The sequence below is a fragment of the Stegastes partitus genome, unplaced genomic scaffold, assembly GCF_000690725.1.
Source record: "Stegastes partitus isolate 25-593 unplaced genomic scaffold, Stegastes_partitus-1.0.2 Scaffold476, whole genome shotgun sequence".
Lineage (NCBI taxonomy): Eukaryota > Metazoa > Chordata > Actinopteri > Pomacentridae > Stegastes > Stegastes partitus.
Genome location: NW_007578207.1, coordinates 23,142 through 38,310, shown reverse-complemented (window position 1 = coordinate 38,310; position 15,169 = coordinate 23,142). Strand labels below are relative to the sequence as shown.

Below are 15,169 nucleotides of genomic sequence, written 5' to 3'. Positions count from 1 at the left end.
TTGTTTTGTTTTGCAGTACCAGAATTAAAAATCTTGCAAATGACTTTAATGCATTTAAACAAATATTCAGTTCACTTATGACACATTCCTTACATTATTTTTCTTCTGTTATCATTAAAAATAAATTCCAGGGTCTTACAGGGTATCAAAATCAAAATGAGATTTTACAGAAAACCAAAATGAACAAATACCAATTGATTGAAACAACATGTTCTGACAGAGGAAAGATCTGAACATTTAGTGCTGCTCAATTTAATCTTTTATTACATTTCGTACAATTTTATTCATTCAGAAAATACAATCTGGTTGAAAATAAGCCATAAATATCTTTCATATGGTATACATGAATAAATGGGCAGTCCTGAGCAATCCTGAGAACGGCATTTGTGATTTGTAAAATTAATTTTCAAAAAGGTTATAGTTTGTGATTGAAGATTTGTGTCACTGTAGCTGGATTAAAGCAGCATTTTCAGCAGTTTTGGGTAGACACTGACAGCGGTCTTAGTGCAGTTTACTGAGGTAAACATGAATCAGCTCCCTGCTCTTCATGGTCTTTGGTCAAGTTCCTACTGCTGACATTGAAGGTGCACTCTGGAATGTTATTGTCTGATTGGCACTGGCTGTGTTCCTTACCCTCAGTATAGAAAGGTGCCAGTGAGCCCTTGTAGAAGAATTTTTTTGTTACACCTATCAAATAATTAACCTAGACGAATCCCTTTCAGTGCCTATAATCAAGGTCTGTGCTCTCCTTTTGTTCAGATGTCTGTCCTCCACTCAGGTTCCAGGTGTTGCTGAACGGCACTCTCTGCAGTCTCAACTGAGGAAAGATGTACAGGAAGAAAGTAGGATTGACAGTTTAAATGTTAATTCAAAGTAGGCATTTTAGGGATATAGTAATTAAAGTAAAATATGTGATTGTTACCCCCAATCTCTACGGAGAGTGCAGCGAGTCTAAGTAGCATGACTTCATATTCTTCCTCATGACTAAAGCCAGTGTAGCCACTTTCATCTTTGCAGTACTTGATAAAGCTGCAAACAAGCATGGGAAGAGAACAATGATGGTTCATTTTCTGACATTTAAAATGAAATAGTAATGTACAGTATATATACTAAAAGCAAAGCTAGACACATGAAACATACTTGGCCCAAGTCGGATCTGTGTTCAACACAATGGGGTTTCCCACCACAATCAGCAGGGCTTTAGCCCGAGTCACAGCCACATTGAATCTCTGGAAAAGAAAAGAGTTTGTTGAAATAACGTGCACATGTACACACAGTGTGTGTGTACACATATGTGATGTTTACCTTTTCATTCTTGACAAAGCCCAGGTTGAACTTCTTGTCATATTCTGCGTAATTGGTGCTGCTTCGAACTGTAGACACCAGGATCACTCTCCTCTCCTGGCCTTGGAACTCCTCCACTGAACCAACCTGACACGCAAACACACACACACAAACACAAAAATATATCCATTCAAGACATTGAGGCTACTCTGTGCCTCCTATTGTTTCAGTGTAAAATATTTAGTTACCTTAAGCATGTCCATGTTCTCAAATTTGAAGTCTTTCCCAACTTTTTGCAGGCCCCTACGGATTTTCTGCACCTACGTGACACCAACAAAAAAAGGCTGCAGTTTTTAATTTACATATAATTAGAAACACAAGTTCACTGATACTCAGACCAAAACAGTGGTGACAAGAAGTAGTTGAATCTATGTATGCAGAGCATGTTGGATTGACTTTAGTTCAGACCTGCTTCCTGTAGGGGGCGATGATGCCTATGTCTCGAGGTGCAATGGTTGCCAGGCCCTTCTTGCTACGTGACTGCAGCAGTTTCCTCACATAGTCCATCAACACCTCCACTTCTGCTACATTGAAGAATGAAGGACTGTTTTTTTCACGGGCATCAACACCGGCCACCCCGTGGAAGATCACTGGGAAGCCCTAAAGGATACGTGAGAATTTTAAAGAAAAATACAATGGTATGTACTGTATGTTCAAGACACCTTTGCACAGAGATCACAAACATCAAGGTAGAAAGAAAAGAAAAGAAAAGAAAAGAAAAAAAACAAGCATGCTCTGCGAAATGTTTACTCAAACAGAAAAAAGCTCTGTCCAGGTCTTCACAGACTGAACTAGTCATAGTGCTGTTTTTCGGGCTATTCAATAATAATTGGCTTGTTTGGGCTGAAGCACAGACATGTGACCATGTTAGTTTTTCTGTATTTTATTGAACTGACTACTCAAATGGATTTGCTCTTATTACAATTTTCGATTATGTAATAAAAAATTCATCAGATAAAGTCAGTAAATTAATTAAGCTATTAAATGCCTTGTCTTCCCATGAAATCCCTTATAAACTAGTAGAAAACCACATGAAAATGTTATTATTGTCTGACTCTTACAGGTCGGCCATTTATTCTCTACAAAAGAACAGTCTACCAATGAGGCAATGCTCAAATATATGTTTGGCATAGTTTCTGGCTGAACTCATTCATGAATATATAATAGTCGAGACATAAATCACTGTTTTTCGACTTAAGATATTAATGAAGTGTTTGTTACAGCTCTAGAATGAGTATAAAATGGATACAATATATTTTGATCATAAAAAAAGGTAGCAAAACTCTTGAGTTGCAGCCGTATCTGTTTCCGTCGGTGGTGTCTGCTAAAAGAAGAATCCTTACCATCTTCGGGAGGTGTTCCCATCCGCAGTAGGAGTTGCGTAAAATTTCATCCGCGCAAACCTGCAGCTCTCCATCATAGAAGAGCTCGTTGGGAATCTTCAGAATGGCAGGATGGGACCTGAAAAAAGAAATTAGTGCATTCTACTAAAACAAGTCTGTTATTTCTGTAAATGAATGACCGAAAAACGTCTCCTCTACCACACCTGTAGTTGCGCAGCAGTTTGGTGACAAAGCAGCTGTTGAACACACCGTCTTCTTTCCAGTACACAGGGAAATTACTCATCAAACGTTCCAAGAGGGACGTTCCTGAAGACACCACAACTCATTAAATATCAGCACATTATACAAACACAACCTCTACATCCTCCTTTAGTGATAATACTGTAAGAACAAGCAAGAGTGTGTGAATGCTTCTGTACATACCCAAGCCAAATTTCAGTGCAAACGGAGATCTGAGAATGGGTCCGAGCTGCTTGGGGTCTCCCGCCAGAACAACCTGACCAGAGTCTGCATCGAGCAACCCTTTGTACCACCGACAAACAAAAAAAAATCAATCGCTGCATATATAAAATTCTATGCAGGTACAGAGCACGCTGCAGTTTGTTTTCTTTACCTGCCAATGGAACGACACATTCAGTCTCCACAGCATGTCCAGCCTCGTCCACAAACACATGAGTGTAATGCCCCACAGGAATGCCTCCTGTGACCAGCCTGCAGAGATCAAAGAGTGTATAGACTGTAGCAAACTCGCATCCCACAAGTTTATCTGATCTGTAGTACTGACTGTTATATGTATGTAGCATGCAAAAACAGTGGCATACAGGTGAGAAAATTGCTGTTTGAGTCATTCATTACCTTCCAGCAGTTAACAGGGTGGTGACCATGACTCTGTATTCCATCAGTTTTTCTGCAGCAGGAAACTCGTAACAATCCCCGACCAGGTTAGAGCATGCCTGTGAAGTGACACAGTGTCCACGTACATTAACCTCAGTGAAGCTAGAAGAAGTCTAAAGAATAATGGAGCACCAAACATGTAAAGGACACACAGAGTAGCAGCAGCAAAAAAAAGCGAGTGAATGTTCCTGATTCACTGTGTTGTCTCTAGACACTGTGATGCATCATAAAGTCCACTAGGGGGTAGATAATCTAACTGACTGAGTGAGAATGAATAGCTTGGGAGTTACTTTCAGGATGACGGACATGCTCCACATATAAAACAAATGCATTGAAAAGTCAAACACAACCACATAGAATACAACGGCACTGACCTTCAGTTTCTCAGGGACTACGTTTGGGTCTCTGCTGCTGGCATACATGCGGTACACTTTACGCTCATCCACATGCTCCAGAATCTTCTCGCAGAGCAGATCAGCAGCGCTGTTGGAGGGAGCGCAGGCCAGAATGTGGCAAGAGGGCTGTGTCTTCTCTATCTGCTTTATGGCTTCCACCAGGGTGACAGTTTTGCCTGAACAGACCATGAAACATTATAATAAGGTCAAGTACATTAAGTATCCACATTTGTGAGAAGTTGAGCCAAAAAGTAAAATGCTGGAATTGGCTGTACCTGTTCCAGGTGGACCAAACACCAGGTATGGGGCCGGTCTGGATGAGCCAGCTACAATGTGTTGTACAGCTCGATACTGCTCCGGATTTTTCTCCAGCTTCCAGTCAAACAGCCTATCAGTAGAAGGAGAAATGACAATAGAGCTGAATCACAGATAGAAACATTAATCACATACTAGTGTCAGGTAAGCATCTGGTTTGGTCCAATGTTGTTGGGATAACATAGTTTGTGTTTTCCATGACTTTCAAAGTACATCCATTAATGCTATATTTAGTGCAGTGCTATGACGTGAATATTTTTGTCGTGTAGTTCCGATTAGGAATAAAGTAACTAGGAAGCAAGCAGCCTCTCCTACTATTACTGTTGGGATCCTCATTTCACTTTTGCATTTCATTCAGTAAAAAGTCATTGATGCTGTGTTATTTTAACACCATCCTAAAGCTATAACAAGCTTTTTTGGGTCACATGGAGATGTTCGTCGTATTTCAGTTTCGTACGGCATGGAGCTGAGAAAATCAGCCTCCCGACATGAGTTGGATGAACTAAGATTCTTGTTGGTCAGATCCACATGATGTGCTGTTCAGATTTGGGATTTGGGGGTGTTGGCTCTGTGGCCTACCGTTACCTGTAACATATTTGTCTGTTGGGCTCTACAGGGAACTTTACTTCCATCCATCCATTAGCTACACACTGCTTAATCCTCACTAGGGTCGTGGGGGCGATGGAGCCTATCCCAGCTGACTCAGGGTGAAGGCAGGGGACACTCTGGACAGGTCACCAGTCTATCACAGGGCTACACTTAGAGACAGACAACCAAGCACACTCACATTCACACCTACAGACAATTTAGAATCACCAGTTAACCTCATCATGTTTTTTTCTGTGTGGGAGGAAGCCGGAGAACCCGGAGAGAACCCACGCTGCACGGGGAGAACATGCAAACTCCACGCAGAAAGATCGAGGTGTTCTTACTGGGACGCAAACTGGCGAAGGTGTTAACCACTGAGCTACCTTTGCAACCCTGGAACTTTACATGAGAAGCATATTATGGTCTGTGTCCAGGGGGCGATTTTGGACGTGAGGGGCTTTCCAGCTTTGGGTACTTGATGAGCATAGGACAAGGATGTGTTCTTCGTCCCTTAAACACAAAACAAATACAGGCTACACCTTCCTACAACCGCACAAACACTGGCTGCACCGGACTAGAATAACACTTAACTGATGGCCTATCTGTTCCTGGATTTCAAACTGGACCAACATGGCAGCTTGTCTAGAAACTTCTGTTATGAAAGTATTTTGTTGAAATGAGTTTATCTGTTGTAATTTTAGATTTACAACGGTTGGTTTAAAGTTTTATGAGGCAGTGAGTTATGCTGGATGCCCTCAATTTGCATGTAGCAGCCTTTGAACTTCATGCAAATGGTTAGCAGGCAACATGATGCCTCTTGTCTTGAAATGCAACGCAACACATTAGACAGCTGCTTACAGACAAAGAATAGAAAGTGTGGAAGTAGCAGAACCTGTGGACACATAACATGAGTTGACAAACGTGTTCATATGTGTTCTAACCTGAGTTTGGGAAGCTCAGTTTTCTGACAGGCAAAGGGTGGTTCAGCAGGAAACAACACCTTTCCCAGTTTCCATGCGGCTGCCAGTTCTGCTGCTCTGTGCTGAAGACGCACAGTCAGACGGTTGATGGTGAACTCAACACTGAACTTCATGCCTTCTACAAAGCGATCCAGCAGCCTGCAAGGAAAATCAGACAGCTACCAAAAAGTTCTATACTCTTGGTTTACAATCAGATATTGATGTTTCATTGACTTGTATTATTGTATGTTACTGTCTTGATCTCACTTTGAGCTGAAGCCCAGTTTGACAAAGTCCTGCTGCACACTGTGGACGTAGCCGCAGTACTTCACCCCCGTTTCTCCAACAGGACACACCAGCAGCTGATCCCCTCGTAGCACAGACGGACGGTTCTCAGCCACACCGGGTACCTGGTAGGTGAAAAAATATATATTTTTAGTGGTGAATATGCATGGGAAACCCTTTCAATGAAATCTAAATGATCTCAAACATTTAAGATCACTAGGTCTTTTGATCCTGTCAGTGATTCATTCTACCAGTCTCTACACAAGCTGGTCCAATGTGCTTAGCCATCACATTGGCTGTGTACAACCGCCAAATGCAGGCTTTTTAGTGTTTGTTTGTTTATGACATGCATCAAAAATGATGTAAGGCAGATTAAACGATACATTAAAATCAATTTACTTGTAAACTTTCCAGTGCCTCGTTAAAAAAAAATAAAAAATTATTTGCCATTGCCATTAGCATCTGAAAAATTCTGTGTTTATACTGTCTCGTATTACACACAGCCCAGTGTGACTTCTCAAAGGCGATGTACTGAATGATCCCTCACAAACCAAAATTAGTCATAGCGTGACAATCGCTAACCACGGTTGCTTGCTAATGTGCAGTGTGCCAAGTACATACTGCTCCACCCATAAGTGTCCTCTTTTTTTTTTTGTAGGGTTTTTTTTTTTTCAGCCGATTCTAGACAAACACTTTTCTCAGGAAATGCGCAATGAAGCCACAAGAAATAAATGTCAGCTGAATGAGAAGAGACGAGAGCCACAAAGGTTTACCTCCAGAACGAGAAGCTTCTTATTGCGTTCGTCTTGGCGCATGGTGGCGTATTCTCCATCATCGTTGGGGATGTTGTATCTCTTAATGTCCACCTCCATCTGAAGCTCCTCCAGGTAAAGCAGCATCTGGAACTTCTCGGTGTAGTTCTCCCAGCTCAAGGGACTCTCCAGCAAAGCCCTCCTAAACAGGACACGTGAAAAGTGTATGGGAGTGAATGCTGCATGTTGAAGCCGGGTTGTTTCAGATTGATCGGTTTTTTCAAATGCTTTCATCCTCTGCTCTCTTTTACTGGGCTTTACGTGATCAGCTGATGTTTTCAACAGTCACTACACTAGTGTTAAACTTCAACTGTTGTTTAACTCTGACCAAGAACTTTAATCACTCTACCTTCTATCAGAGGAGGACGTCGGCTGCTTCAGTGAGTTGATGAACTGGTTCATGTATGATGGTATTCGATACTTTTTTAGCTCAACCACATATTGTAGGTGCATCACCGACTGCCTGGTGTGAGGAGACAAAAACGAGAGGGTTGTAAATACCACTGCAAGACAACATATGAAACAGTTCATTTTATACATTTACTGTGTATATTGTGGTACCCTTCAGGTCGCTGCCCATCCACAATCTCGCAAGGAGCTACATCCGTCCGGACAGGAAGGGAGCGAGGTTTGTAGGGGGCTTCAGGGGCCAGCTCCACTCCGAGGGAAGTTATACACTGCGCCTCAATAAAGCGCACAATGTGAAACGTGGTGGAGCTCGGCTGCAGGTCTGGTTTGAATTCAAAGGCCAGTGTCGCTGGATAGAGACCAACCACACTGCACTTGAAGTGAACCTGGATTTCATAGCTGTCACCTGAGAACAGAGCAGGTAATAATGTTTAGTGTACTCCAAGTGGTTTATTGGGCCAATAATTCTCTGATAAAAATAAAAGTCAGCTGTATTTGCATCACCTGGTTTCAGTAACAGAGGCTTCAACTTGGTCACTTTGAGCTCATCCAAGAAAGTTAAGTATTTGAGCCAATGCAGTGGGGTGTAGTAAGTAAAATACACAGGCTCTGTTCCAGTGTTTTCCACCTTCAGCTTTATCATATACTGTTGAAAAAAAAGTAAAACAGAAAATGGTTTGATTGTACAAACAATGACCAACAATGTTTTCCTCTGTTTTGGCAGATGACTGTCAGAGAAGGGCTTCGATTTCAGAGCGTTAATACCTCATATGTGTCTTTCACACACAAGTCAAGTTTTCCATTCTCAAACGGCTGGTCGCAGCTGATGCTGATTCCATGTTTGTCAGAGATAAACAGAGCCCTGTGGGTGCAGAAAGAGCAAAGGTTATGATTCACTGGATTATAGGCAGCAGAGTGGTATGCATTAAATCAGAGCCAAGCTTCAAGTACATTTGTCTTTTAGCTGCATGTGATGTAAGGAGAGGGATGCCTGCTGTGAGTTAAAAGACAGTAAAGAAGAATACACTGTGTCATTTAGAATACTGTGGACTGCTGTAGCCACGCTTACTCATGCAGCTAGAACCCTGCTACCGCGCTTTCCTGTCTTGTTTCCTTTTTGCCACAGCACACAAGAATAAATTAGTTGTTTCCTTCATTGAGATTTCGCATTACTTCTACTTACTGCTAATAACAAGACCATAAGACCAACCAAAAGTACAGTTTTCTCTTTTATCAATTTGCTTTAAAAAGTATAAAATGCATTTAACTTGTGAAGATAGATAGATAGATAGATAGATAGATAGATAGATAGATAGATAGATAGATAGATAGATAGATAGATAGATAGATAGATAGATAAGCAAATGGAACACTTTGTTATCCTACAATGTTTCAATGTGTATCGCAAAGTCCAGTTTAAAGCTCAGAGTTGAGCAAACGGATGGTCTGATCAAAAAAAAAACTCTTCCTCATTCTCTCAGCGGCAGTTTTTAGGCAACGAATGCCAACAGAATCCAAATAGGAGTCTCTTGTCCTACCTCTCTTTCTTGAGTCTGATCATCAGCTGACTGGCCAGTTTTCTCCGGGCTCGTACTCCCGTCTCTGCCTCATCTGCAAGGACGAAGGTGGGCACCGTCTCAGGACTGGCCACTCCGTTCTGGACAGGCTGAGGCTGACGGGTCCTGGGTGTGTGCCACTGGTCCACATAAAGAGCTTGGACCTGTGCAGATTGTTTGTTCGTATCAGTTTTTCCTGCATGTCTGCTCCTTAGTTTTTTTAATAGGACTTGTTTTTTATTTATATTTTTACTATTTTTTTTATTTATCTATTCCTATACATGCACATCACTGTAACAGGAAGCTCTGTCTTAAGATGTGTTTAGAAGGGATTTTTTAAGTACGACATAAACTGCGTCAACTTGGGCTAATACTGTTAGCCACAAAAAAAAGCTGCTGGGTCTTCATCATGAACAGCACAGCTTTCACTTACATGTCTCTTAGAACCTGACTGGCATTTTACTGGGTTGAATAATATCAAAATAAATTGTTTCAAAAATGTGAAAACAAACAAACTACAGTAAGCATTTCTTTCCCGATAATGATGTAATAAGGTCTGAGTCTGTGACAAGAGTTGAAATCTTCCAATAAACACTCTGCTCAGTCTCCTTTGTATTAAATAAAAGTTTCTCGACTCAGGAAACAGAATCCACACATCAAAAACGAAAGAGAATCGGCTTATGTATAGAAGTCAACCAAGTCCGTGTGCTCTTCCACTTCCTTTGTGATACCTAAGAAGTTAGGTTTTAAATTTGCATGAAATTTAGCCAATAGAATTTGAGGATTAGTACCGCTTGTTCTGCATTATATACGTGGCAGCTTCTAGCACACCAAGCGATCGATGTTCCTCGTTGTTCCAGAAAAGTCACCGAAGGGAAGAACCAAAATAACTGCACAGTCACAGGGGAACTACGACAGAATTTACAATTTATATCAATGTCTTCTTTGATATTTTTATAAATCTCAACTGGGTGATGTCTCTGACTAAGCTTGAGGAAACTTCTGATTAGGAAAGAACCTTTTTGATGGTAAAATATCCACCAAACAGTTCTAGTATGAGATTACATATGGTAGCAATGTCCCATTTTATTAACAATAAAGGAATTTTAAAAAACAAAGAAAAAAACATTTCTTTAGAGGAGACTGCACTGAAGTCAGCCCTTGGTTGTTGTTGTTTAAATTGGCATACATGGACCAGAATCATTGAACTAAACACTGTTTCTTAATAAAAACGTAGTAGTACGAAGTTGTAATGTGATATTTAAAACACTCCTCATAACTAAACAGTGGAAACTCAGCGAAGTCCAGGGAGGATGACGAGGCCGACACAGAGAGACACACTGGTGACTCAGATGACTTAGGTTCAAATAAGGAGATCAGGAGAAGTGACACCAACAGAGCTGCAGTTCATGCAAGCAATGCCAGCATCAATTCTGAGGATACCTTAGGTGGGAAATCATATCTAGATTTATGGATGGGCAGGAAAACAAGAAGATAGCTTGGTGTCTTTGTGCAATCTGGCCTTGAGAGGCACAGGGAGTGCCTGCCTGTCCTCCTACAACACATCTACATGGGGGAAGACGATCTGTAGACTGGTGTATGTCTGTTACAGGTTTTATAGCCTGATGTCAAACGATGTTTATTTGGGAAGGTCAGGGAAAGTTTAGGGGTTAAAAGGTATCATCTTCAGAGGCTAAACTACAGAGAGAGCGAAATAATGTCTCCTTCACAAAGACAATAAGAAAAAAACAAGTTACTCCACAGTGTAGTCCTGCATCGTGGTACAAAAGGACATCTTCGGTGTATGTGATCACCAGTCCAACAGACTCCCGAACACACCCACAACTTATTTATGATGTGGTCAAATGTGTACTTTTTTTGGACTTTAAACTACAACTCAGGACAACTAAACTGTAAGATGATAGTTATAAGTAATAAGTATAGTAATATTTGTTCCCTTAGATTCAACAGTGAGTTTAAAATCTATTGAAACATCCTGTACATCATGTAATACTAAAGTTGTATCAAAAAGAAATATTAGATATGAGTTTGTACCTCCCAGAAAACACACAGGTGATGGACATATCTACAAAGCTGCTATAATAACCTAAAAAATACATTTATCATCCCTAGAAAATATGCGTGACATTAAAGGGGAAACATGGATGAAGCAGTGATTTTCACTGACTGCATGTTTTATTCCTTACCGAGGAGTTGAAGCGAATATTCCCTCTCCGTCTCGTTATTTTGCTGTTCACTTTGAGCGCATAGAAGACTGAGCTAAAGTTTGGATCTTTGCTTCCAACATTCCTAAATAAAAAAAAACGCATGAGTCATTTAACTTCGGATGCTTTTACAAAAAAAACAACATTCAGATCTTGTTCAAATGACTCACCTGCTTCTGAACTCAGCGTTGTAAATGTCTCTCAGTTGATCTACATTTGTGATGGATGTCCGATTGGTCTCCTTCAAAAACTCAAAAAAATCGAGTCCAATTTGGCAGAGCGAACCTAAAGACTTTTTAACCATGATGGAAAGCTGAAATGATGGAAGTTATCCCACAATCATGGGGCTGCTCGTCATCTAAATACGGACATAAAGCTCCTCGACGCGCTGCTGTGTTGACTTGAGAGGATGTCCCTGAGGCGGCCGATCGCTTTCGATTACCGTACGGTCCGAGTGGGCGGTGTCTCGGTGTTTTCTTATGAAACACAGCTGCAAGAGCTGACACGGTCAACATGGCAGCGGTAAAGCAGGCGCACCCACAGAGATAGAGGCTGCTCGGAGAAACGAAACTTAACGCAGTAAAGGGAAACCAGTAAACAGAAGCATGAAACATCAGATTATGAGTCAGTCAGTGAACACGTCACCAATAATAGCGTTGTCTTTTATATTGCATGATAGGAAGTAAAACAACCACACCTTCACATTATTATGATGATAATCATAATAATGTGTTTACACAGTCATCTGAGGTGGTTTCATTTGAAAGGAAAGAGTAAGATTCCTGTTACTAAAAAAAGAAAAGAATAGAAACTGAACTTGAAAAAACCCACTATGGATGCTTAGCTGACATACAGTCGTCCTCAAATGTATTCAGACCCTTCCATTAAAAAAAGGCAAAATTCACAATAGTCACTCAAATAACTAGAAACTGAAAAAAGTAATAATAAATAAAAAAAATTGCGAAATTATAATTTAGTGAATTAAGACATTGCTTTTGCATTGTGGTTGAAAAGAATTTAAAAATAAAATTAAATAAAAAAATTAAAAAACCTGTCCCGGACAAATGAGAGCACTTTGCTGATGAGCAGTGGGCCAAAATACCTGTCAACAGGTGCAGAAGTCTGATTGAGAGTTACAGAAAACACTTGATTGCAGTGATTGGCTCAAAGGGTTGTTCAACAAAATATTAGTTTATGGGTCCCATCATGCTTGTTTGCTTGTTTTTGTTTTTTCATATTTCTGTTGAACCACAATTCAAAAGCAATGTTTTCATTACATTTTTATTTCTTATTACTTTTGTCAATTTCAACTTATTTCAGTAGCAGCTGTTTTTTTCCTTCTTTAATGGGAGGATATGAATACATTTGAGGACGGCTGTGGATGCTGCTCACCGTCAGACCGTTCAAATATCTGTTTGTCTGCAACAGCTGAGGCTGCAGTTTCTGGATGGACCCTTGTTTGTTGCAACAGTAAAGTCGACTCATCCCAATGCATAATTAGGAATTAGGAAGTTTATTACTATAATAAAGCTTTCTTTTAATTCAACATTGTGTTTAAAAAAAAGAGGGTTGTGTAATGATGGGCGTGAACTTTTGAAAGTATTTGGAAATGTTCCACGTGCGTCACACCACAAATCAAGCGGCAAATGGACCTCGTCTGCATTCAGATAACTTTAAATTCCTAATTGCACCAGATTGTAATAACTTGGAAGATTGAGCACGCTAAATGTGAGGAGTCTGGTCGGTAAAACAATGTTTTTGTTCCTGATAGAGGAAGAAAATACTGTGGGCAAGTTTGACCTCCACCTTGATGGAAGCGGTTGGTGTATTAGCAACTGTGTAATGCATTATTCCGCCCACACGTTATTTGTGTTTGGTAAGATGATGAATTTGTCAGATTAGGTCATACAAAGCCACAAATCCCTGGCTCTCAATTTTTCATAATCTGCATGATGTCAAGAACAATGGCGGGGATCTACTCGTGGAAACAGGAATGCAGAATATTTCTTAAAGTCAACAATGCTTCCTTATAGGACTGGCTCCTCAGTGGCCTGGAAATGTGAGTCCTTGAAAAGACCTAGAAAGCCCAAAGTACAGACAGGCCACTTAAAAATTCCCAGGAATTCTTTGTTTTCTTGAGCTTGGACCTTGAAATGCAGCTCCATCTTGATACAAGTAGACTATTCCCAGTGACTATGACAGAGTTTCATGCTTTTTCTAAACTGGTTTCTATTATTTAATCTGACATTTCTCACCACCATCATAAAAGATGAAATAACCAGCTTTATCAAATCATTAAATATGTGGGGAAAAAAACTTACAAAACAAAAACTTCTCAACTATAAAACTTGTTTCTGTGAAGGAATTTTTCCTTCTTAAGGTAGTGTTTTTCCTGAACAAGGAACATTCTTTGTCTGCCTTGCTGTCCTTGATACAGTCAAGCTGAGCCTCTCCCCAGCAGCAGTTGCCATAAGCAACCAAGGTCATAAAGATATGATAGCCAAATAACCCTCTGGAGGGAGTGAACAGTCACAATACTGGGGTCCTGTGTTACATCTTTGGGAAAGTGACCATGGGAAAATGTTGCATGAAATATATATTGTGGCTCAGGTGAATGTGATTTAATGTTTAGGATTTGGTTTACATATGTTTGACCCTTTAAAAATTATACATAGAAAACACGAATCCAAAAAGGAAAACATATGAAGAAAACTTATCACTAGTAGTGGAAGATCAAATTCAGGTCTCCTCTTAAAACATACTTTTATCAGACAGCCTTTCCTAATGTTAACTGGGTTTTAATTTCTTTGAGTAACTTTCATTTCAGGACAGCACGGTGCTGCAGTGGCTAGCACTGTCACCCCACAGCTCCAAGGCCCTGGATTCAAACCATGGCCGGAGGTCTTTCTGTGTGGAGTTTGCATGTTCTCAATGTGCAGCGTGTGTTCTCTCCGGGTTCTCCGGCTTCCTCCCTCAGTCCAAAAACATGTTGAGGTTAATTGGTGATTCTAAAATGCGTGAATGTGAGTGTGCTTGGTTGTCTGTCTGTGTGTGTGGCCCTGTGATGGACTGGAGACCAGACCAGGGTGTCCCCAGCTGACTCACCCTTCGTCCAAAGTCTGCTGGGATAGGCTCCAGCCCCCTACGGAGGATAAAGCGGTATATGAATAAAGGATATATACAGAGGCTTGCTTGATAACAACAGAAATGGATGGACCTTAAGTTCACAGTCCTCTTTCAGAAAAATAGACAATTTAGAAATGATACAAAAATGAGCAGAATTTCTTGACTGTGCTGTGAAAAGCCAAACCTAAAAAAATTAGCTTTTGGAGGTGTTTGCCAATGAACAGTAACTTTTCTCAACTGGATAGAAAACGACACATTTTAGCTCAAACAGATAGCAAGCAGTACTTCATTTTGTCAAGTGTTATGGAAATTGTGTATTTTTATCTTACATATGTTATTCCCATGTGTACTTCTTATGTTTTATAAATTAACTATATATTATTTTGAAGGATGGTCCATCTGTCATCTTCCCTCAGTATGCACAGGGTCAGTTTGCAGGTTAGTCTGACCTTGACTGTACAGAGGCAGTTGTAAATCAAGATCTCCTTTCATGCACTGAGAAGCCCTTATCTGTTCACTCACACGCACAAATCAGAAAACACCGGTTTAGAAGAAAGAAAGGAAAGTGAGCATGCAGACTCTGCAAAACTGTGAATTTAGGATTGTTTAGTGAACAAAACTGAATGGATTCTCTCACAAATTCCAGGGATACCAGTCTTCACCTGCTGGGAGTGGAATGAGAGACGGTTCTATCAGCACTAAGAGTAACTGAATTTCTTGTGTTTTTTTGCCTCATGGAGGCATCTGGAAGGAAACTCTGAAAGACATTTTTTTTTTAAATTTGTATTTTTGCTGATCTTTCTTAACAGCAGTCACTGAATTTTACAGTAATGATTTTTGCTTTAGACTTAGACTGACTTTATTCATCCCCAGAGGGAAATTCAGTTGTTACAGCAGCATGAATATTCAACAAAGGGGG

At 40.4% G+C, this 15,169-nt stretch overlaps 1 protein-coding gene across 1 annotated transcript; it reads right to left on the bottom strand.

Moving 5' to 3' along the window:
* Positions 1-30: 30 nt before the first annotated feature.
* On the bottom strand, positions 31-11,792 carry LOC103360971 (putative helicase mov-10-B.2). The gene is made up of 23 exons (XM_008286922.1): positions 11,295-11,792; positions 11,107-11,209; positions 8,882-9,063; positions 8,109-8,205; positions 7,848-7,989; positions 7,497-7,749; positions 7,285-7,398; positions 6,897-7,077; positions 6,106-6,248; positions 5,821-5,997; positions 4,252-4,364; positions 3,956-4,152; positions 3,543-3,640; positions 3,301-3,398; positions 3,111-3,209; positions 2,891-2,993; positions 2,688-2,805; positions 1,753-1,944; positions 1,533-1,604; positions 1,306-1,431; positions 1,141-1,229; positions 923-1,029; positions 31-817 (listed from the first exon to the last, which is right to left on the bottom strand). The coding sequence occupies exons 1-23, from the start codon at positions 11,426-11,428 to the stop codon at positions 756-758; spliced, it is 3,000 nt and encodes a 999-aa protein (XP_008285144.1). The 5' UTR covers positions 11,429-11,792; the 3' UTR covers positions 31-755.
* Positions 11,793-15,169: the final 3,377 nt, after the last annotated feature.